This window comes from Platalea leucorodia (genome assembly GCF_965183815.1).
Source record: "Platalea leucorodia genome assembly, chromosome: 6".
Classification (NCBI taxonomy): Eukaryota; Metazoa; Chordata; class Aves; order Pelecaniformes; family Threskiornithidae; genus Platalea; species Platalea leucorodia.
The window spans coordinates 1,871,202-1,894,803 of record NC_138828.1 but is presented as its reverse complement, the minus strand read 5'-3'; the positions used below and the strand labels follow the sequence as shown (position 1 = coordinate 1,894,803).

General features: G+C 49.0%; 1 protein-coding gene across 2 annotated transcripts in view; it reads left to right on the top strand.

Moving 5' to 3' along the window:
* SLC4A4 (solute carrier family 4 member 4) overlaps positions 1-23,602 on the top strand; it is a 191,117-nt gene extending 167,515 nt beyond the window's left edge. For both annotated transcript variants that reach the window (XM_082315604.1, XM_082315605.1), the window contains exons 17-26: positions 1,044-1,157; positions 1,508-1,669; positions 6,432-6,610; positions 7,973-8,045; positions 11,974-12,042; positions 13,688-13,861; positions 16,117-16,278; positions 20,229-20,325; positions 22,233-22,312; positions 23,551-23,602. In XM_082315604.1, coding sequence (XP_082171730.1) covers positions 1,044-1,157; positions 1,508-1,669; positions 6,432-6,610; positions 7,973-8,045; positions 11,974-12,042; positions 13,688-13,861; positions 16,117-16,278; positions 20,229-20,325; positions 22,233-22,276 — 1,074 coding nt within the window. In that variant the 3' untranslated portion in view covers positions 22,277-22,312; positions 23,551-23,602. The remainder of the gene's footprint in view (positions 1-1,043; positions 1,158-1,507; positions 1,670-6,431; positions 6,611-7,972; positions 8,046-11,973; positions 12,043-13,687; positions 13,862-16,116; positions 16,279-20,228; positions 20,326-22,232; positions 22,313-23,550) is intronic.

Here is a 23,602-nt window from a genome sequence, read left to right as displayed (position 1 = left end):
CTGTAACCATGTGAACCCAGGAAACCTGGAAAGAACAACAGCTCAGAAGGGATCACACGGCTTCAGACAAGCGCAGCGGGTCCTGGCCGGTTAAATTTCGGGGTCCGACCAGTGGCAGCTTTGAGTTGTCGTATTCCAGTGACTTCAGTAGAGTTGCACTCGCAGGGCATGTTGAGGATTTAGCCGAGAAGCCTAGTTTGTTTTTCTGTCTGCTTAGGTTGATTTATTACTTGAACAGAAAACAACGTAATCTCTGCCCGTCACACAGAACATCTCTGTCATGGAAGTTTGGGTCTTCCCATCTTCTAAAGAGAAGTTTGTGACTGTTTCCGTTGTCTGGTGTAAAATACCATTTCTTGCCGTTCCCGGTTTTTTCCAGTCCTGTTAAAAGAATGGAGTCTGGGGATGACACAGCATTTTTTTGTGAAGCCACATACCTTAAAAATCCCGTGATAACCCGAGAAGCTCAACTCGTGTCAAAACAGCAGTCTCTGGCCCTGCATAGAAAACCATATGTGGACCCCAAAGAATCAGAGATCAGAAGGCAAACAGAAGGAGACAATATTTTACATGTCTAAAAAAGTCACTGTTTTTTTTAAGTTAGTTTATAAATGTTCAGTATCTGTTAATATTGGAAGCTGATCCTGAAAAGTCTCTTGGGACACCGCTGCAGAGGAACTAGGTCTCCGTACCGGTGGTTGTTGGTTCGACCGTGCCGTGTCGAACGTAACATCAGTGGGACCGCCTCGAAGAATTCACGTGGGAGTTTCTTACAAAAGCAGTTTTCTTTTTCCTTAGGCTTGTTTTCATGCTTCCATTTAGGCTTAATCGTTTGGCTTTCAGACAACGCAGTAAAGTACCAAGGCACATTTAAGCAAACGGCGCCAGACGTGACAACGCGCACCTTTGTCTCTACGAAAGAAGGAACGGTGAGCTTGTGTTGCCACCAAACGCAAGCCTGGAGCACCGCCTAGAAACTAAAGGTTGGGTGAAATGGTGTTTCACGGTGCTAACTACTGTTATGATATCACCTTCTGTTTCAGGCCCGGAAGCTCATCAGTGACTTTGCCATTATCTTGTCCATTTTGATTTTCTGTGGAATAGATGCCCTGGTAGGTGTGGACACACCGAAACTAATTGTGCCAAGTGAATTCAAGGTATGTCGTTGTCAGCTTCTTCGGTGGCCTTTGGAAGAGGTTCCCTTCCCCCCCGCCCCGTCTGCCCTGTATAAAATGACTTGCCCCCAAAACAGGAGAGTAGTCAGCTATCTGGAAAGGACCGTTTTACTCAGGTGATACCCTTTTTATTAGCATCATTTTGGTTGGCTGATTTATGTCCTTTAAATCCTGCCTTTGTCCTTTTGTTGCTGTTAATGGGAAGGATGAAATTGTGGGAAGCCTCAAGCGTCTCCTTGTAGCCCCATTGCTGGAAGTACAAGCGTATTTAGGATGTCATCACTCCTATATTGCGGCTCTAATGCAAGCTTTCTTTTCCTTGCCCTTAAAAGCCAACCAGTCCCAATAGGGGTTGGTTTATCCCACCTTTCGGAGGGAACCCGTGGTGGGTGTACCTGGCAGCAGCCATCCCTGCACTGCTGGTGACTATCCTCATCTTCATGGACCAGCAAATCACAGCCGTCATCGTCAACAGGAAGGAGCACAAGCTCAAGGTGGGTGTGCTTTGCGTCTTGCGTGCAGGGAGCTGCCCGGCGCTCTTTCTGTGCTAGAGATGGAGGAGAGCCCGTGGCAGTGCTGAACGTACACGCCACCTCAGAAACGTCATCGCTGGTGTTTAACAATAATATTTATTGTGTTGACTAGCGTAGCGTTTTTGCCAGGAAAACCACTGATTCAGTTGAAAATCTCGAGCGTTGCGCAAACAGCGTTTGCCTTCCTCTTAAAGCAAGAACCCTGTGCCGGGCCAACTCGCAATGTCTCCTTCAGGGAGCGCTTACTCATTTTGATTTTCGTCACCATCGTGTGGCCTGAAGCGTTCCCTGAATGCTTTGGGAATCCTGAAGCTTTGGGATTGCTCCTCCCTTTTCCTTTGCAAACAGGTCCCATGCCAGGAATAGTGGGATTTCACAAAACCAGCCAGCTACCCCTTCCCTTCTAGGGGAAGGAAAGGGCTTGGACCCATCGCATCCTACCCACTGCTCATCTGGCAAAGACGTGCCTAGAGCCGGAAGAAATTAGAGCAGCCCTCCTTTGAGAGGCAGAACTTTTGTTTAAAGCCCCCTTTCTTTAAAACTTAAAAAAAAAACTTTAAAAAGTTTCTTCAAGTCTTCACAATATTTTGACCTTTCCTTGCAAGAGCTTTACTCTCCAACTAAACATTGGAGAATGGCGAAAGAAACTTTGAAGTTTCTGGTTTCTTCAAGCTAGTCAAAGCTTGCCTTGTAAAGAACACTGATGTAAACAACATCTAGCTGCCTTCATAACCTTGCTGCCCCTGCAATTCTACTTGTGGTAGTGGTACTGTCTACCTTAGTTAGTATAGGGCTGTATGAAGTTCATTTCAGAATCTGCTAGCCCTGACCCAAGAGGTATCGCTTGCCTTGGTGATTCTGCAAGACTCCGCCGTTTGAAGAATTAGAAAAGGAAAGAGGGTGCGCATCTATCCACAAACATAAAAAGTTATACGCTTGTCCGCTTCGCGCGTCCTTCTGGCGCGCTCTGCTTTTCCAGCAGCAGATAAGAAATCATTAAATTGAACGCAGTCAGAAACCGGTCGATGTCTGTCGTTCCCAATGCTTGCTTGTGTAGGGTAAGCGCATGCTGTCCACTATGCCCAGCAAATACAGTTATGCGTACTGCCAAAACCCTTTGTTCCTTTAACAACAAGTCCCCAGGCCTGATGTTAAGGAACCCTAGGAAGGATAGGATGCTTTCCAGTGAGGGTGCTTGGCAGATGTCCTTTCTGGTGTTGTTTTCGTCAAGGCATTCAGGAAGACGACTGGGGCCAGCAGAAGGGTCTGATCGCTCGCTGCCCTACAGCTGGTGTGCAGAGCTGCCGGGTTTTGGTAGTGCTGGAGCTTCCAAATGGCCGTTTGCTTTGCCGACTCCAGTTCTCTAGGGAAACTAGTCCCAGACTCAAGCCCAGCTAACTCTAGCTTCTCCTCTAGCATCAAATGACTCTTAACATCTAATTTTCCTCCTACCACCTTCTTCCCTCAAAGACACAGGCCTATTCCCTGTCACCTGCCGCTGTTTTTAAGGAAAGAAAGTTGCTTTGTGATTGTGGTCGGCTTTCTTCCTGCGCTTCTGTCGTAGACTCTGTGAATCGGATGCATCAGCATGGAAAGGAAAGCAAGGGTGGCCAGAGCGGGTCCACCAGGTCACGCAGGGATCTGCAGGGAGCGCCCATTTTTGGGAGCTCACGCTTGCGGTGGGGAGAGGCTTCTGCTTTAACCTGAGCCCGGACTAATTTTAATTTGCACAGCACTGCGTTATTGCATCCAAGCCAAAAATCTCTCTCACCTTATCACAACGGGCAAAGTTTCTCTGGATCAGACAGGCCCCTGTGACGGTGTTTATCATGCAAGACGATCGCCGGCGGATGTTGCCAGCCACCGGCAGAACAAGGTCTCTTTGTGTCGCGGGCCCGGCGCGTCGGTGTGGCTGTCAGCCGCTCCGAAGGAGGTTTCGGGGCGCCGGGGCGATGGCAGGACCCCACCTCTGGTGGGTATGGCCAGAGATGGCCCGAGTATGACAGCCGTGTTGGCTGTACAGTGCTGTAAAATACAAGCAATAAGCTGCAGAGATTTGGGACATACCAAGGGCATAGCCACAGTTGGATGCTATTTAAAGAAGAGCTTTATATCTGCTGACATATAACAGCCTAGGATGGAGTCATGTTTTTAAAATAAACTTTCCAGACCCACGCTATGCAGTTTTTCATGCCTGTAGGGTTTTTCCTTTCCCTGCACAGTCAGTTCTATTGAAAAATATTAAATTCCTGTAAAAGACGACTCTCCCTTCCTGCTAACGGGACACGTTTCAAGTGGTCTAACCCGTGAGAGTAAAGCCTCCCTCAAAGCATGGGTGATGCTGGGGCATCGTTTAGATATCTGCTTCATCAGTTCTATTGAGAGCTGTTGGAAATCTGAATGGAGCTTTTACTTGGAAAAAGAGGGGGACGTTGCAATTTATACGGTCACCATGGACATCAGACAACTGAGGTGTGATGTGAGACCGTCCTGAGCCTGGCCTGGAGGAGGGAGCCAGAGTAGCAGGGAGTGGGAGAGGTTTGCTGGGCGCAGCGATGGGTGCTGGCTGGTGATCTTAGGAGGCTGGTTTAAAAAATAACCCTCAGAACATCGCTTTTTGCCATCTGAATCAGGGCAGATCTATTCGATACCGTGCCCACATCTTCCTTGGAGGGAGGCTAATCACCGCCATGACCTCAGTTTTAGGTCCGTCTCCTGCACCTAACTAAGCAGACGTACCATTTTCTTAATCACCGGAGGAATATATTCACTGCTCTTCCTCCGTGAAGAAGAGGCCCCTCATCTCTGCAGTTTATAGACGCTGAACGTGGTTATGCGATCAGCACTGGGTGTACTTTTTTAGTAACGAAGTATAAACGCTCCAGCAAAGTACTGTTTAATATAAAAAATTGATTTCCCGCTTCCTTTGTTACGGTTGGGAGCACATGCTTTCGTTTAATGGAGGGGTCTCGGGTCCCATCCTGCCGCTCTGCACCAAAAAGCACCTCCGTACACAAAATCTACTGTAGGCCAAAGGAGGGACGGGTTTTTTTCTGCTGGTGCCTTGCTAAAGCGTTGGCAGGGCGTCACCGAGCGCCCGTCCCAGCGCTGCGGGCCAGCCAAGGTAAGCAGCGCGCCTACGAGGAAAACAACGAGCGCTATTCAAGACGAGCTGGGTTGCTTTCCCTCCTGGGTCACCAGATAGGTCCGGATCGTTTGTTCTTTCCAATAAAATCAAATTGAACAGGATTAAAAAAAGGTTAATCTTCTTTAAAATAGCAAACCTTAGAGTTTTGTCTAGTGTTTTTCTGAAGATCCCTTTCTTTGGTGGCCCTTTTGTTTCTTCGCTTCTCTCGAAACTTGTGACTGGTGGATTTCCTGTGGTAGTTCGTTAAAGGGTTTAAAAAAGAGATGATCAGAGGTCTTGAAAAAGGAGTAAAGAATGAGGGCAGCTTTCTCCTTTCGATAGGGTGTGAGCCCATCAGCTCTTCTTGTCGCTTTTCCCCACGGGAGCCAGGGGTTGGATGTTGAGGGAGATGCCTCCAGCACCGGGCACCGTCAGCAGGGCTCAGACCAGTTGTGAAGTCCCAACTCTAAGATCCCGCAGTTGCTTCGTATCCTAAATACGTTCAGATCTCGCTGAGACAGCAAATGGCAAATGTTACTTTTAGGCAGGCACCATGTTTCTGCAAGATTGCTTTCAGGTCGAATTCATTAAGTCATTACACTGAGAGTTATCTTACAACAGCTTCTTACACTAAAATTAGGCTTTGGGCTAGTTTTAAAGGGTGGTTTGGGCGTTTAAAGCTCTGTGCACATCCGAGCTGTCGCTTACACAGACGCGAGATGAGTTGGCGCGCAAAGGTACCCATCTTGGCCTCCCACCGCGGCGAAAGAAGCCCCGTGCGCTCGTAGCAGAGCAGCGGGACGAACGGCTCGCGCCGAGCCGTAGCTCCTGCTCTGCGGACGATCGTCCGTCCGCTCGCCCTCTCCAAACTCTCTTGCTGCCGTAACTGCCTCCTGCTGTCCAAATGGGCCGTCATGTTGGGCGTGGAATTTCTTGTCACTGTGTCACCTGATGAAAAAAATGAGAACGTATCCTTATAAAAAGAGCACTTTATAATGGGGTTTCATTTTTGTTTTTTAAGAGGCAATGCAGACCTCCTTCAGAACATTATAAACCAAGACGTGTGTGTGTGTGTATATTAAAAGAAAAGAGATGTGTATTGAGAGCTTGCTTATACTGTTTAGAAGATACGATGGGTATCTCACCAAATATTTTTTGGTGAAGGTAGTGCTCTCCGCTTGTCTTTAACTCATGGCCTGCTGTGTCAGGTACCTCTGTAAAGAGCTATTTCACTGCTCGCGGGGCTTGCCTTGTACCAACTCAACCTCCAAGCGCTATGTAGCGTACGCGAGGTGCTCGGTCTTTTGCCAGACTGCTTGCAAGTGTGCCGCTCTCCTGTGCTTACTGTACGCTCTTGTTTCCAGAGCTTGCCAGAACTGTAACGCGTACCTGTTTTCCCTGCAGAGACAGGGAATTCATCCTTTGAGGAGCACCGTGCCCTGCTCTGCTGTTTCTTAGGACAATTTCTGTTGGCCAGAAGATGCTGTAGAAGGAAATGCTGCTGGTTTGCTGTGCCTCTGTCCCCGGGCCAGAGCCCTGGCCCTTCCCTGGGTATTTAGAGTAATTAAGCTGACGATTATCTGTCTCCCTTCACAGAAAGGTGCTGGGTATCATCTGGATTTGTTCTGGGTGGCCATTCTGATGATCATATGCTCCTTTATGGGTCTGCCCTGGTATGTTGCTGCTACCGTGATCTCCATCGCTCACATTGACAGCTTGAAGATGGAGACGGAAACTTCAGCCCCTGGAGAACAGCCCAAGTTTTTGGGAGTGAGGTATGTCAAACCAGAAAGGCCTCAATTGCCTTGTTTGCCTGCAAAGATCAGTTTGTGCTCTAAATGGTCTGGCATCGAGCAGGCCACGTACGGAGGTTCAGGGGGAATAGCTCTTAGATTTGCTGTAAATCTTCAGATCAGCTGTGCTTCCTTACAGCTTTTTTTTGTCTGCAGAGGATATATCCAGTTAGAAGTTTATCTGGCGTAGCCCTTCTGCAAATACTCCTTCTTGAAAAGGAGGAAAACCGTTGTGTTACGTGCATGCCTGCAGATCCTGTGCAAACGTGCGGGAGCTAAGGGGGGAAAGGAAGGAAACCTCGCACCGGAGCTTAGACCATTGCTCGGTCTGCTTGGGGCGTGCACGTTGAAGCCATCCCAACATACACAAAGCTTTACAGAGCGAGCTCTGGGGCCCATGGGACGCTGCAAAGTTGTCATGAGGGATTTCATGCTGCTTTCTTTGTATTTCCAAACCCGGCTGTGAGATGTAGCAGCGCAGGCCTCTGGCAATTCCTTGGACAAATCCCCATGTAACTCCTCAGAAGTTTATTTAGCCCGATCGGACGCGTTTTGCCAGTGTTTGAGAAGGGAGATAAATTTACTGCAGGTTTCTTTATCCGTGGAAATTAGACAGGCATTCATAAGCAAACATAACGGTCAAAAACGTAAAGGTCATGCCTAGAGCAGTCAGCTCTACGTAAGCACGTTTTTCTGTATTTGGTTGCCTTAATTAAGCGGTCTGAAGTGCTTTCAGTAGGAGCACTTCTGGAAATCAGGCCACTTGTTTCGGCGACTAAATAGAAATTTAACGGCCTCACTTTCCGTACGCTGAAATATTACTGGCGAAAGTGTTTTGGGATGTAGGGAGCAGCTGTGGGTGCCGGCGAAGGCACACGTTCAGCACCCCACAAAGGTCTGGGCCGTTTATCCAGCTGCTGGAGCACTATGGCCAGGACACAAAATATGCTACTAATCTACGAGTGGAGAGCTAATGATTTATTACCTCTTTGCATGCTATAAATCCTGCCGTGCAGAGAATTTGGATTGCTAGTTAATGGTTTCTAGCGTTTAACATGGAAACACGCTCCTCCTTACTCAGTAGCGGTACTCTGTTGATCCACAAACAGCGGAGCTAAGGCAAGATACGAAAACGCATCTGGTGTTTGAAAAAAGAGGCGTATGAGGTTTGGTTAGGATCAAGAGACCGGCCTGGTGCTGCTGGCTCGTAATGGGCCGGCTGCTTTGAAAATGTGGCTGCAAAAAGGAGTCGTCAGGCTTTATGTTGGCTCTGAGTACTCTGCGAGGGAATAAAACCAGAGGGAAAGCTGAAGCCATCCTGCTCACCCAGTGATTCTGTTTCAGGGAGCAGAGAGTCACCGGATTCATCGTTTTCATTCTGACCGGCGTGTCTGTCTTTATGGCTCCCATCCTCAAGGTAAGGACATCCCCCGCGCTGCGTCCTTCTGCTCACACAGCCGAAGCAGGGCCACGGCAACGGTCAGGCCATTTTTGTGCTACTAAAAAAGCTCATCATTGAAGCGTGGAAGAGGAGATTAGTGAGAATTACTGATGCAGTTTTACAATTTTCCGGAAGCTTAAATACAAACCTTTTGGAAGGAAAAAAATAGCATCGTTGTAGTGTGCTAGATAGTAATCGTGACAAAGTTCAGGGCTGGTGGGCTTGGGGGCTGTGGTTTTTTTTCATTTTAGGATTTTTTTTCCATGTTTGCGTAAAGTTAAGGATTTATTTTGCACTCGTATACTTCTGCTGTGGCTGTGTTTTATAGAAAATATATTGCGGATAAAGCTTGGGAGCCTGCCGGCGGCATGATGGACGGATGGCTGGCAATGCAGTAGAGTTGCTGTGTGGAAGACGGAGGTTAACAGAGGGATACGTAGTTTTAAAGTACATTTGCATTTATTTGAGCGTGCGCACATCTTGACACATACACCCAAAGAAAATCTTCGCTGGGGGCTTACTCACGGGCTGTGTGCATGGCCCACTGAGAGGAGGTTTTTTTGATGAGAAAGAGTAGGCAGAACTGGTGGCGACGAGCAGAGCCTACAGCTGATGGTGTTAGTCCATGGGCACAGTTTTGGCCAAAAATCTTCGGGACGGTTGCCGCCGCCGTAGCGGAGCGGTACCCTGCCTGGTGCGGCTGCCGAGGCCCGCACCTCAGCACTGCGAGGCTCCTGCAGCTTGCCTGGCATTTTTTTAAAAAAGCCAGCTCAGCAATCAAATTTTCACTCTTTCAGACTGGATCCTCCTGAAATAGCTCATCCCTTATCGCTCAGAAGCGATGCCCAGCTCAGCAGTATGGAAAACGTGTTTCTGGAGGAAGCAGCGCAATTAAATGTGGTTTCTTAATCTGCTGAATTCTTTTTCTTGTGAGTTTAGCGAAGGCTCTGGACAGATGTGCTGCTGATGTACCATTTAATCTAGGTAGGTAGCCATTTTCCAAGACCTGAAATCTGTTGGCACGTAGCCACGGAGAAACGCATCCTTAGTGGATCATCGGAGCGTAGAACGAAACTGGAAAACCTGCTTATCCGTGTCTTGTGGAGGATACCGCCTGGACAACAGGAGACGTCAGCTGCAGAAGTCCATCTCCATGGCCCCGCAGACCGATGGTGCGAGCAGAAGATGTCAGAACAGTAACATGCGTACTGAGGCAGCGGCACCATGCATCGTAACTCCGTGACGGAGCAGACGGGTGTCTGCAGAAGCGATTCTGGAGGAGGCAAATGAGTTTTTGGTCAGGAGGAGGTTTGCAGCCGCGGGGGCTGTGAGGCACAGTTAGACGTGAGCCTGAAGGGCAGGAGGCAGGCAGGGAGCAATGGTGCTGCCTGCGTAGAAAGTGGAGAAAGTGGCTTTACAAAGTCAGCGTGTTCCCATTCTTGGTTTCTGAGGTTGTTTTTACAACTAGCAAATTTTTGTGTCTTGGTAACAGTTTCCTCCTCTGCGCAAACAAGCATTTCTGTGCCCTTAATTTAATGCCTGATTGTAATAATTCTGTTTGTTCATTCGCGTGACCTTTCCCTGCAAGATCTCTCCTCCTCTATTCCACTGGGGTCTATTATTTCCCCTGTTATTGCTTCATTCATTTATTATTTGTCCGTGCTTCCCCCAAGAACGCGCATGGGGAAGATCCTCGCGGGAGGACGCCTGAGGATAAATCGGCACGCTCCTCGCCCACGTGCCAGCGAGAAGTACCTGGCAGCGGTTCAGGACCTTTAGCAAACTCCAGCGGCAGGGTCTCCTGCTCGAGAGAACTGCTTTGCTAAAAGCATCGCAGAACATTCAAGTCTTCTCGTGCCAGCGGCAAATTGAACATGAACGATCCCAAATTCAATAAACCAGGCAATCCACAGAATAATCTCATCTTTGTTTTTTGTGGGTTTTTGCAGGGTTTGTGCTGGTTTTGAACGTCACTGATGTTTCTGCTCGGTTATGGCAGATCTCCACAGAAACATCCTCGGCCCCGCTAGGAGACTGACAGGCACTTCCCTATAAATACATTTTTAATTCTGTTGGCTAGCGGCAGTTTGCTCGGAGTGCCTAAGCCAGCAACCCCATAGCTAGGGAATACTTTGCCAAAAGAAAGTCTTCCAAAACGAAAGCACCGCTTACTACTCCGCAGAATAATGTACTGAAGTTACATTTAGGGATGATTTACAGGCTTAATTATCGGGGAATGGTGAAATGATATTTGGACATTTTTCTCTTTTTTTGAAAAACAGAAAGAAATAGAAGGGAGGAAAAGAGAGCAGTGTAAATGAACTAGAAAGCTCAACTCTGAAAGCCTCCTGCCCAGCTTGCTGGAGGAGGTATTATCTTGTCTCCTCTGATCCCTCGGACCCAGTGAGGGCTTTGAATCCCTTGGACACCCACAGCTATGTGAGCGACACGCCGGCTCCCCGTCCCTCCCCGCGACGGCAGAACCCAGGCTGCGGAAAAAAGATTTGGCTTTTAACGTGAAACATCAACGCAGCTCACTCACGGAGGCAAATAAATCCAACAGAAGGATGAACTGGCAATCAAGAAGCTTGCAGGAGGTGATAGGGAATGAGATTCAGGGAAGGGAAGGGCAAAATGTAGGCAGGGCAGCTTTGGTCTCGGATGGCACGTGGCTTGTTGACTCTGGCGCTCGTGTGCCCCAAGCAAAATGCATGCGTTCGGGATCAAGGCCTCCAGGGATACGTGCACGTTCCTGACCCAGTAAATGATGAATGATGTGGGGAGTACGATAAAACACTGAAAAACTGCTGTGCTATTTGCCTCTTTAATGAGTTACATGCACAGGTTGGAAGACAAATGGTCCTACAGCAGCAGTGCTGGCCACAGCTTGCCTGGGAGCCTTGGCCGTGCTGCGGCTGCCGTTCAGTGGCAGCCGGCCGTCACTGCACGGCCGCTTCCCTCTTTCTCTCCTTCGTGGGTTCCAGTAAATCACACAAAGGCCGTTATTCAGCCCCCGGCTGTGGTTTGTGCCCAAGTATTCCCATTCACGTCACGCCACGCCGGCTGCGCAGTGTTGCTGGGGGGCCGAGGAGCGCTTCCCCTCTCTTGGCAGCCACGCGGTGGCTTTTGCCGTTGAGGAAAGCTTCGTGCTTCGGGTCGGAGGGACGGACGCTCGTTCTGGGAAGCGCGTATGTTGTTACCGTGCGCCTTCCTCGCTGCCGAAGGAAGATGTCCCCCGTGGCAGGACCAGTGACGGAGGAATGGGCAGCGCTTAGCACTTGAGGGAGCAGAAATGGATGTTTGAAAAGACAGTTCCTGGCAGTGAAGAAAGTAACTCACGGTCCTGTATTTGTGAATAGTTAAGGATTAATGTGAGTGAAAGATGGAGCGGTCAGAGATTTGGTGGCCATAACTGTCATCGCTGAGGTGGGACTCAAGAGAAGAGCCTTTCTGGATGGGTTTCCACGGCTGCCTGAGCCGGCCATACCACAGGATCATGCTGCCTTCTCTGCTTCTCTACCTTCTACATCTAGTCTCACCAGAAACCAAGAGGTGAAAAGCAGTTTGAAGCTTACTGGAACACGTTTACCCCACCTCCTCTTTAATTTGCTGACTGGGTGGCACTGTCTGGCTTTGGTCCCTGTGGTTCTTGGAGAGACATCCAAGGCCCCGTGACGTGGGACAGCCCAGGGCTCGTTCGGCCCCTGCCCTGCTCCTCAGCCCTCCGGCGATGGCACGAATGTCCTTGCGGCTCTCAAAGCACGGCGGAAGGATTGCTCGCTTTATTACTCCGTGTTGTCCACTCGTAGGTGCGATTAGAGTTGATCACAGGCTAGGATTTATGTCTCCCCCTGGGTTAACGGCGCATCGTGCTCACTCAGTGTCTCTGCTCTTCCTCCCGCAGTTCATTCCCATGCCTGTGCTCTACGGCGTCTTCCTCTACATGGGCGTCGCATCCCTCAACGGCGTGCAGGTGAGTCCCTCCAGGGCCGGCAGCAGGCTCCCCGCCGGGCCTTCTCCAGAAGACGGCAATCATTAACCAGCGCGGGGTTTCTTTCGCAACCCTCCGGCCTTTCCCTTCTCCTTCACCGCCTCCTTTTCCTTCCCAAGAAATGCGGGGAGGGTAGCAACTGTTTACAAACATAGCCGCAAGCTGGCTGTCCTGAGATTGAGACCAAAGGCATCTGCTCAGCGGGAGAGCAGCCAGGTCTGGGCCCTGTGAGCGATGGCGGGTGCTTTGCGAAGACCCAGGGTCCATCTTTTCCCCTGCAGCTCAGCGATGCCGAGGGCAGCGTACGCTTGCAGAGGCCCCGGGCTCGCTCCCGGGATGGTTCGGGTCCTCTGCTGGGGCGTCTGCCGCAGACCGAAGGAAAAGAAGGGAAGGCATTTATGGCAGCGGGGTTATTCCGCGGTGTTAACGAGCGGGAACGCTGCTGTTTGCCGGGGAGGGGAAGCCAAGCCCCTTGCTTTGTCGTTGAGGAAATATTGCGTAAGGAGCCTTTCTCACAGTGCGGTGTCTGTAGCTGGCCCTAGGAAGCTGGAAGTGGTTTTGTTGCTTTCTGGCACCCTGTTAATTGTGGCCTTTCTTTTTAGCGCTTGGTTGGGCTCTAACGGGAAAAGACTGCCTGTTCTGTGAGCACCATGAGAATTTCCTTGGCTATTCTTTCAAACGGCCCCGGCTTTCATTCACTGGTGGGAGATCGATCTGGTCTCAGCAGCGGGCAGCAAGCCCGCGCTCGGGCAGGGGACAAGGAGGGGATTGTAGTGTTCGCCCTGGGGCTGCTTCTCCCGGAGGGGATTTCCCCTGCTTCCCGGCCCAGGTGGTCCGGGGACTGGGCAGCTTGTTTTCCCCTCATCAAGGATGTTTTTCACTCGATGAGAAATCCCCGTTTTGGTTTAACTCCAAGTCCAGCCGGTCCAGCACGGGGCAAGGGACGCTGCCAGAAAAGCTGCCTGTCTTCTTCGCTCTTCAGTTAGGTGCCTTTCTGTCCTCTGGTAGCGTGATGTCTGCCCTCACCTCTGTTGAGCTCTGCTCCCAATTTATTTGGAAAAAAAAGCATTGTTTTTAAATGCTGAATGGAGGAGCGGGGCAGGGGAGGGTGGCAGAAGTGACCCAGAGTTTGCTGCTGACCGCAGTTTGGGCATTCATCTTGTTTTCTCTGTTTGGTGGGTAATGAAGCGCTCCCTTCAAGACAAAATTCCCCGTGTCCACAGCCGCAGCGGATCAGGCCCGTTCTTTTGAAGCCAGCAGAGCCGTTTCCTTCGTTCCTCGGTTTAAACCCTCATCACCAGAGCACACGGAGTCCCGCTCCTGAAAATAAAGGCACCGCAAGGCCTTGCTTTGCGAGGTGCTTCGCTCCGGTGTCTCTGTTAGTTGCCAAGTACAGCGTAGACCTAGGACCTTCCCTTGAGACGAGGGAGTTAACGCGTTTAGCCCGCCCTGCGTTAAGCACGAGTCAGTCAGCATAGGGGAGCTGTGCTGGGTTTTCTACTGGCTTTCTTTTATGCAAGGGGAGCAGACTGATTCAAGGTCACGCTTCAGCGTGGAATAATGCTTTTGTATTTCTTCTTTGCGTATCCTGGGTTTCATTTAAACGTCCGTTTCTCTTCCTTTCTAGTTCATGGATCGTCTGAAGCTGCTCTTGATGCCTCTAAAACACCAGCCTGACTTCATCTACCTGCGCCACGTCCCGCTGCGCAGGGTCCATCTGTTCACCTTCCTGCAGGTGGTGTGCCTGGCCCTCCTCTGGATTCTCAAGTCGACCGTGGCTGCTATCATATTCCCTGTCATGGTAGGTGACGTTCTCCTTCGCGTCCCTCCCTTCCGCAGCCTGCGCCTTCCACCGACGGCCGTACCCTCCCATCAACGGGCTCCCTGTCAAATCCCTAGCTCGAGGCTCTGCCTCCATCCGTGGCGCTGAGGTAAGACGGCACGGGGTCAGTGTTGCTGCGGCTGCCTTTACAGAAACCCTCTGGAGGAAAATGAGCCTGGAAAGTTAATTTTTTTCCAGAAAGGTGTAGTTAGTTTTGACCGTTCCTGGCTGCCAAGGTTAGATTGGCCGTGTTTTCTCCTTGGGCTGCATGAACGAGTGAGAGGTGCATAGTTTTCTTTTTTCAGTCCACGCTAATTACCGTACAGAAAACGTCTCCGTTGCTTTTAAGTAGCACAAATTGACAAAAGCAAGAATGAGGCTCGCTGCTAAGAGGTGTGCCAAATGGACGGGAAGGATTAGCTTAATCAAGAGCAAAAAAAAAGAATGTATTTGTCCTTGAACTTCAGTAAGCAATGTTGATTCACGTGTTTCACGTCGGAGGAGGATATGTAAGTTTGTAGGATGCATGTCCTCCTTCTAATAACGCGTTATCAGAGTCGTGTTAAAACTTATTTTGGATGTTGAGAGATAAAATGTTCATCACACAGAACTGTTTCTTAAATATACAGTGTGCGGTCAGTCTGACACAGTATTTCTACATCAAGGAAGGGGAATAGCGAAACAGCTTTCTGGTCATTTAGATTGTTACTAGAGCTATAGACACAGTTGGGCATTTATAGCAAATAAAAACCAAACAGGTGTTAAGGGGAGTTTATATGTACACTTTGCCTCAGGCATCGAAACCCGTGACCGTGGATCCTAATGGAGGGAGCACGGAGTAGATCCTTTCCCGCCGCCGTGCCTGAGCCATAGCTTAGCTGGAACAGGTGGGAGGGAGGGGGCCGTGGGGCCAGCTGGATCCAGTGGGGATCCAGTGGGGATCCAGTGGGACCATAGCTGCACCCACAGAGATTCGGCCGCGTCTGGTCTCTGGCTTGGAGATGGGTCAGACTGCTGCAAAGTCAGAGCTTTGTGAAAGTCCCTTAAGAAATGCGGGCCCAACGTCACCTAGTTTCAGGTGTACAGACAAGTAACGTTTCAGTTGTGGGTGCAGTTATGAACTGCAGTGCTTATTTAAGGGAGAGAAGGAGGGAAAGCAGAAAACAGAACAAGGACGAGCATTTCTTCGCTGATGCTGGCGGAATGAGAAAAGATGATGCAAGTAAAAAAAAAATCCTCCATATGTTCTCGCTGGGACGCATGCTCATAGATAAAGGCGTTAAAAATCAGCAGTTCCCACTGACACGCCGTTGCGTTGCATTTTCATGGCTGTGTTGTACTGCTGTCGAAAGCTGAATCTGAGATCTGGACACTCTTTGCCCATAATAGGGAGAATCTGAGCGAACCCTGAGTCTGCTGAAGTTCATTGTAATGGTGCGAACTCGGGGAAGGTACAGTCACAGCTTAGACGTAGCTGGATCTGATGACAAAACCTCAATTATTTGCACTCACGAACAGAAAGACTATAAACTTCCCATTTGTGAAGATCTGGCCAATAGCCAAACCTCTGTTTATTTGAAGGAAAAGCACTTGGAATACAGAAATAATTCGTAATGGGATAATCATGGGTGTCTACATGGCATCTTTCCACCCCCTGAGTAATTTCTCACTTCTGTAATTGCGTCTTAAGTTACGCAAGTCAAATGTTGAGATCCTTTCCTAGGAATTGTTTGTGCCGTTGATCATTATTGCTCGGAACAAACTTTATCTTAAAGGCAATCTTCAGTTGTCGGGAATGGGTTATATCTTTTAGTAGCCGAGTCGAGCTTTCAGTGCGTCGGCGTCCCCTTTGGCACAGCGTACACGTGATCTTGGTAGGCATCTGGTGATGCTGGTAAACCCAGCGTCAGTGTAAATGAAAATACTCATTTTTTGTCCCTTTATTATTTTGCCTGATGCCTGTCAGTTGGATGTTCAAGACGACCTTTGTCTCTACAGGAGTATTCAGCGATTACATACTTCTTTCTCTACGTTGCTCCTGTTTATTCTGCTGTGAAGCAGCCATGGTTCAGACTTTCCAGTTGATAGAGGTATCCCAGGCGTTCACCTTGTTCTCTCTCATTTACAACCGGAATTCAAGTGTGTGGGATTAAGCAGCAGCATCAAGAGGAACGCACAGAGAGTTCCCAGTTCAAGGTAAAATGTGACTGAGAAGTCCCTCTCTGCCTTTTCAGATCCTGGCACTTGTAGCAGTCAGAAAAGCCATGGACTACCTCTTCTCCCAGCATGACTTAAGCTTCCTTGACGACGTCATTCCAGAAAAGGACAAGAAGAAGAAAGAGGATGAGAAGAAGAAGAAGAAGAAGAAGGGCAGTATGGACAGCGACAATGATGATGTAAGGAGCTTTCTGCTCTTGTCAAATCGCTCCTTTCTAGCTAGCTAACCCCGGGGAACAGTCCGTGCCCGCCCCAGCGCTGGGGCTGGGGACTTCCCAGCCTCTTTTGAAGCCGACCAGCTCAGTCTTTTGCTGCTGCAGCAAGTCGGCCCCAAACAAAACTTCTTTTCTACGTTGCCTTCCCTTTTCCAGCCGTCACCAGCCTGTGGTAGGTGGTGCTTGCATTGCCAAGAATGGCATCACGCTTTCCACAAGAGCGCTAGATACCTGCTGGGGTGTCATGCCCTTTACTAGAATGCCTTTCATCAGCCTGCCTTGTTCACCTTTCCTTTCTCTGCCTTTCTCCCCCCTCATCGTCTCTTACGTTTTAGGAGGAGAACGATTTTCACCAGCAGCTCTGCTACTTCTGAATATATTCTGCTTTTGTTCTTTGATATTTTTTTAATTACTCTTTTTTTAAAAGCACAAAAAGATGTGACTTGTCATATTGCAGTCAAGACTGCTTTCTGTTGATAATACTCACGACCTAAATATTTTCAAAGCATACGTGCCCTTCTGCAGTGTACTCTTTGGTCCTACCTCAGGGTGCAGCATGCCCTAAAACACTGAAACGTAGCTGCTTATGTCATTACTAAGCACGGTGACGTGACTAGGCCAGATCCACGTGCCTTAGACTGTTCCGTTTTTTTACTGTATATATCATAAGAAGAAATGTAGTCCTCGTGCCTTTAAACATTCTCCTACCCAGGTCTAGCATGAACTCAAATCCTATAAATTTCGGTTGAAGTGCTAAACCCACTAGTTACATAGCACTTTGTACAGCAAGCGTGAGCTGCCTTTGGACAGCTGGCTGCCTCGGTCAGCATTACCTTTTGCGATGCGAAAAGGGAGCTAGGCTTTAATAATTTTAGGCTACCTGGAGAGTATGAAGCAGGGTGTCACTTGTTCTGCTCCTGGAACCATCCAGGGTTCACGAAGAAGGGCTTTTCCTATGATGTAGGCAGAGGTAAGATCACCTGAAGCTGGAAAAAAATCCCATTTTAACACGGCAGGAGAAACAAATGATAAGGGATGGCGCTCCGGGAGGAGGCAGGCAGCAGGACAAGTCACCTGGCCCTTCCTCGAGCCCCCCGGCCCGGCTCACCGACCTGCAGCCCCCAAGTTCTGCACCGCAGCCCGGTGCGGTGTGGCAGAGCGGCAGCGGCACCGGTGGTCGGTCCGCCTGCTCCCTGGCCTCCGTAGTGGATAGGAAATGGGTAACGGCGACCTCCCCAAGGAGCAGCCGCTGGGTCGGTCTGTCCGAAGGCGGCACCGCTGCCACCAAAGCGGAGGGTCACGGGTGCCGTGGGGTGGTTGTAGGGTTTCTGCTGGGTATCGTCTGCATCCGTTCTGCACTGAGCAGACCTACCAAATCAACCCTCCTTGTGGGCTAATAATCCATCTGGCATCTTCAAGAGGAAAAGGGCAGCTCCAAGAGTTCCCCCAGACCATCCCGATGCCTGGTCTTGCTGAAGGATGGGAGGACAGAAAAGGCAACCTCAGTCCTGGTGGAGGACAAGCTAGAACCCGCGTCCTTCATGCGAGAGCTATGTGACACCTCTGCAGATCTGCGTTAGAGGCAACAAAGGCTGTTCAGATGAGAAAATATGCAAAGGCCTTTCTATAAAGAACACATACTGTCTAAAGTGGAGCAAGAGACAAAACTAGGAATTGGTTAGGTGAGGGTGCAGCGCTGTAGGAGGTAGCCTGGATCCACACCGTGTTAAATCAAGCCGAATCCCAGCAGGGAAGATTGGCTCTTATCTCAGACAGCAAGCTCCCCTTTCCCGTCGTTCCTCCCGTTCCTGGGAGGCCGAGGGTTTCCTTCAGCAGATAACTTTGCGCAAACCGAAACGAGAGAAAACTCCCTACTGCCCTTAGCAAAGAGTCAGCAAAGGTTTGACTCCATCCCCTCCTCCTGACTGATTTGAATCCAGCAGCATCGCATCCTGAGCCACGGCTCCCGTATCTCCGGTATGTTTTAAGCTATCTCCTCTCTTCTCAGGCTTTTCCTTAATTTAAGGTATAGTCATTGATTCTAATGGGTGAGAGAATTTACGCAAAATATTGGTTCTTAACTCTTCTTGGGTTTTTTTTCAGCACTTGCTTTTACCAGCTTCCTGACCGTAAAGCGCTTGGCATTATCGGTTTGGTTATTTTCACCCTTTCCCTTCCAGAAATACGCCCCCCCAAAGTTAGTCCTCTGGGATTTGGCGGGCAGCGTTCAGCAAGGAGAACTGCTGGGCGTTGGTAATGCGAGCGGGGTTGGATGACTGAGTACGGCGAAACTCTCGCTGGGGGTTTGCTAGCCGTCAGGGGCAGCGAAAAAGGAGCCGCAAAGAAAGGTTTTCAGTAATCTCACCATTTTTTCCCTCCAGCTTGGCTTTACAAAGTATGAATTAGTGCAACGAATAGCTCTATTTGCCTATCGAAAACTCAAGCGCCTTGGTTTTCTCTCCGATTTTATGTCAAAAAATGCATGGCTCAAGAAAGGCCAGACAATTTTTAAAAAAAAAATCTTGGGCTAGCATGTTTAGTTTCAGTCTCCGAAGTGCTGTGTAATGGTCTCTTCTCCCCTTTGGGGCATTTTTGCCAACTGCAGATGCTTTCTCTGCCTCTCTGTTCATTTTTAGATGGTGAAGTTTAAAGTAGACCCTGAGCGTCAGCACTGCCGTTCCACAGACCTCTGCCATTTATTTATTGATCAGCACTGAAACTGTTGGAGATGTTACCCAGCTCTTAGGCTCTGCTTACAGCATGGTCCCGAAGGGATGGGGATTTGGGGATGGCTTTACTGCCTCAGTGCTTTTCGGCGGAATCATCTTTGTTAGAGCTGTGCTTATCCCTCATCCTCGTGAAAATACTCCTGAGGACACATTTTGCTATGGGAGTATGGAATAGTGCGCTGGATGTCAGTTGTGTTAAAAAATAATTTAAAAAAAAACCGGGGGAGCGATTCTCTGGCCCCTGCAATGTTTTCCTGCCCTGACTTCAAGGTCTCCCTGCCTCCACCCCGGCGTGATGCTCGCTGCTGCCTCTGGTTCTCTCCAGGAACAAAGAGGTGTTAACATTTCTGGCAAATACCGCCTTACTTCTCTGGCCAAGTTCCGCAATATCAGCCTTTCCTTGGTTAGGAGAAGGTACTTTTACTTTAAAAAAGCAAAATAACTCCAAGTACCTTCTGTTAAGCCTAAGGAGGTGGGTTACTGAAGGCAGCGGGGTACGAATCGTGCTGGTACCCAAGCTCCGCGGAGCCCGCTTACAGCTTTTCTCTGCACTTGTGCCTTTTCTTGACCGCTTTGCTGTGTCTCCTGGCTGGCGGGGAGTGCTGAGTTCCTACAAGGGCCCTGGGTTTGACGAGCTATTTTCCTGTAAATAGAGATACAATCAAGACTGGGTTTGACTCAACTGAGATAAACAGGGGAGTTGAGACAGTCCAGCTTAAGGAACCTCTGCCGTATCGTGTCTGGCCCTCATCCTCAGAGAGCAGTCGGGAAGAAAAAAGGGGTTTCACAGAAATCGCAGCAGGGTAAAGCGTTCTGTTGCGCTTTCACAGAAGGCAATGCCCTGCTATTCCTGCCTACGAACGCATTTGCCGTCTGTATTTCCCGCAGCCAACTCCAGGCTGAATTGGGTGCTGGTGGCAAAGGTGGGGAAGGGGAAGATAACAATTACACGAGATTATTCTTCCGATCTGTTTTATTTTCGCAGTGTGAAGGAGGAGGGAAAGTGGGGTGCAGTGGGGAACCAGCAGAAACCAGCAGGCAGCGAAGCTGGACGATGCCTTTTCATTTTTTCTCCTTTTCCTCATTCCTACAGAAACTATATGAAGGATGATTTTAATTTGTGGGAGACGATAAGAGCGAGAGCAGTGAAAATATTCTAAGACCTTTTACACGTTTCTTTCACAGTCTGACTGCCCCTACTCAGAAAAAGTCCCAAGTATTAAAATACCAATGGACATCATGGAGCAGGAACCTTTCCTAAGTGATAGCAAACCTGCCGACAGTGAGTAGAACTCTTGCATGCCTGCTTGACTCTGACTTGCAGTACAAAAATATATATGTATTTAGAGTGATTTGTACAAAAAGAAACCAAAAACCTTTCCTATTACTCGAGAAGTACTTTTTCTTGTTCTTTTTTTTTTTTTTTTTCTCTTTTTTTTAATTTCCAGGCCTGTGATTTATGACAGCTTTTGGTTTTGTGAGCTTTTTTTCTTTGCTCGTTACAAAATTGATGTTGTTCCTCCTGGTGCCTCCGGCTTAAGCACTTTTATCCAGCTACTAACTGGTCTCTTGGCCGCTCGCTCTCTCCTCCTCTCTTTTCTGACCTTGCCCGTTCTGTGTTAACTCTGCTATGGTTTGATTTGTTTTTTCCCTCTGAGCCTAGTTCTGGACTTGCAGCGTGTCTAACCTGCATCGCTGTCCCGTTGCCGTTTGTTTCCTTAGGTGCCAGGCACAAATCAGCGCTTAAAAGAGTACTTAAGCCTGTCATTGATCCGCATTGCGCGTTAAACTGATGAGGCAGTGATCAGTTGGCCCTTAACGTATTTCCCTTCTTAGGTGATTTGTGCTATTCTGTTTCTTTTTAATTTTCTTACCTTAATATCCGTAATTGATTACTGTGATCTTCGTTTTCAGTCATTGCCGCTTTTCATGTTACGGTCTTTTAAGCGAGGAATCGGGAATAACAACCGACCTTAGCTTTTTTGCCTTTGCGCTGACTTTATAAAATACTACGAGCGATGGATGCCATCTGGAGAGAAATACGAGTGATAGTAATAACTCAGTACTGCTGCGAGGCTGGTGACTTCTCGGAGTAGGGCCTAAACCCACAGATGTTCAGATCCTTAGACTGTGGTTTGGTGCCTAATTCCCTCGCATTTCCGTGCCTTTTAGATACCTTAGGCAGTCCCAAGCATTGCTCTGTGGTTTTTAGGTACAGGAACACTTAGCGATTGGCATTATAAAACAAAGAGAAAGAGATGATTCCCTGATTATTTAGATATTCTCGGTGTTTTGCTGATAAGGAAAAGAAAAGGAGCAAAACCAGCCTGGGGCAAGCAAACAGATCCTCCTCATTTGTCTGCGAAAATGCCCTGATGTGCTAAAACCAAATCGCACCCTAAATGTTGTTACACAGGATTTTCTGATCAGATAACGCTGTTTTCAACATCTTTAAGGCTGAAATAGTTAAGGAGAAGTTCATTCTCCCGCAAACCTGTTTGCTGGAATGGCCTTTGAGACAACCCCGGGGTAAATCACCCGTGAGCCGAGCAGTAGTTGGTTTGCGTATTTCTATGTTTTCATAATCCAGTAGTTGATTTATGGTTTTAATTAGAAACAACGCAAAAAAAAAAAACAAAATCAGGCCCTTGGACTAGAAAAAGTAGCTGGAATCCAGCAGCACTGTGGTGCTGTCCTTGAATAGAACTGTGCTCTGTGATTCCAAGTATGTTACGAATGATACTACTGACATCGGCTTTCCTTCAGCAACAGCGAGAATAGGATTATTATTAACAGAGGGCACGGTTCCCCGCGCCGGCTCAGGAGAGGAGAGCCATTAGAGGCGACAAGCCGGCTGTTTTCTCGCAAGGAGTTTGGGTGCGACAGTGAGGAGGCCAGGGTAACTAAGGAGGGGTAGATAAAAGGTAAGTGTCAAGACCTAAAGGCGGTGGAAGTCTTGGGAAGTGAGTCTTCTGGTCGTGTTGGCAGTTCCAGGGTCTTTATCTTGGAGGAGAGAGAGAGAAATGGAGTATTTTTTATTTACAAGCTGTGAAATTCGTCTGGCAGGCAGGCAGCAGTAAAAAAGCGTTGCCAAATAGATGAGAGTGTCCTGGAGAAACTGAGGCTGGGCTTGAGAAGCCGTCAGTGCTGCAGGCAGTGACAAACGAGACTTTCTTCCCTCCCCGACAGGAGAAAAATCACCAACATTCCTTGAACGCCATACGTCGTGCTGATACAATTCCTTTCCTTCGGTCACACACCATGCCAAGGTAAGCACCCAAAAAACGCGCTTTATAGTGACGTCTCAAAAGCATCTTGGCTAACCCTCAGTACACCGACAGTCAACGAGGCAAAATTTCTGTCCCCCGATAGGAAACTCTCTTAAAAAGCACATTGAGAAAATTCCCTACCCAGGGTTGCAGCGTCCACGTTGATGAGCGACGCGGCCTTAGAGTGCGTGGGACGGGGAGCGGAGAGCCGGCGCGAGGCCCGAGGGCTCCGCCGGCCTCGGGCGGACGCCGGCTGCGGTACCCGTGGCTGGCTTGGGGTCTAAACCAGAAGAGAGATGCAGAGCGACTGGGAGGAGTCTAGAAAACACATCTACAGGGGAACAAGCAAATTAATTGGGGTTGTTTCGTCTTTAAAAAAAAAAAAAAAACAGACGGACAGCGAGAGAAAATTGCTGTTAGGCTTTCCTTCAGTCACGTAACAGGATGTTGCCAAAAGGAAGTAATGCATTTTCCCATGTCTGTGGTGGAAAATAGAGTAAATAATAACCTTAAACTGCAGCAAGGAAGAGTTAAGTAACAGTTTCTCGGCACTCAGCCCCTTGGGGCCACCTCGGGCCTCCCAGCGCCAGGAGTCGGATCTAGCCCAAGGCAGCACTAGTTCTCTGAAACGTCGAAGAAGTATCCAGGCTCCCAGGTGTTAGCATGTGAAATGAATCTCAACGGCTAAAACCAAATTATTTCAAAGGCAGTTTATGAGCGTTGCCAGAGCTCGATGCGAAGCTCAAGTGCGGGATACTCGGAGCTCCTTAGTGAAGTCGGCGGTTTTACCTCCTGACATGAGCAGTGTTTAGACCACCAATTCATTAAAATTACCTTATCCGATGTACGGGCCTTATCTTAAGACGGTTGCTTATTACCGCTGCCCGTCAAGGTTATTTACTTGGTATCTACAGGCTGCCGCTTTCAGAAAGCTGTGTTGTATGAGCTACGCAAGGAACCGATACCGGGAGTCGAGCATTTGTGCCGTTTCCAGACGCGATGCTGCCTGTCGGGTGTCCCAGTAAATCCCAGGATCTGCAGTTCTCCCCGTTTACGCCGGTTGCCCCTCCGTTTTGTTTGTAAAATGCTGCTTTTCTCTTGCATGTTGTAGATTGTTTTTTCAGGATTTGGTCGCTGGGAAGCCGTGCTAGCGGAAGCCCTGAGCACGGCAGACCCGGAGCGGCTGAGGAGCCCGGAGGCAGTCCCCGCACTTATCGTGTCTTTCTTCTTCTTCGCAGCCCTCCACGAACTCCGGTAAAAGTTGTGCCTCAAATTAGAATAGAACTTGAG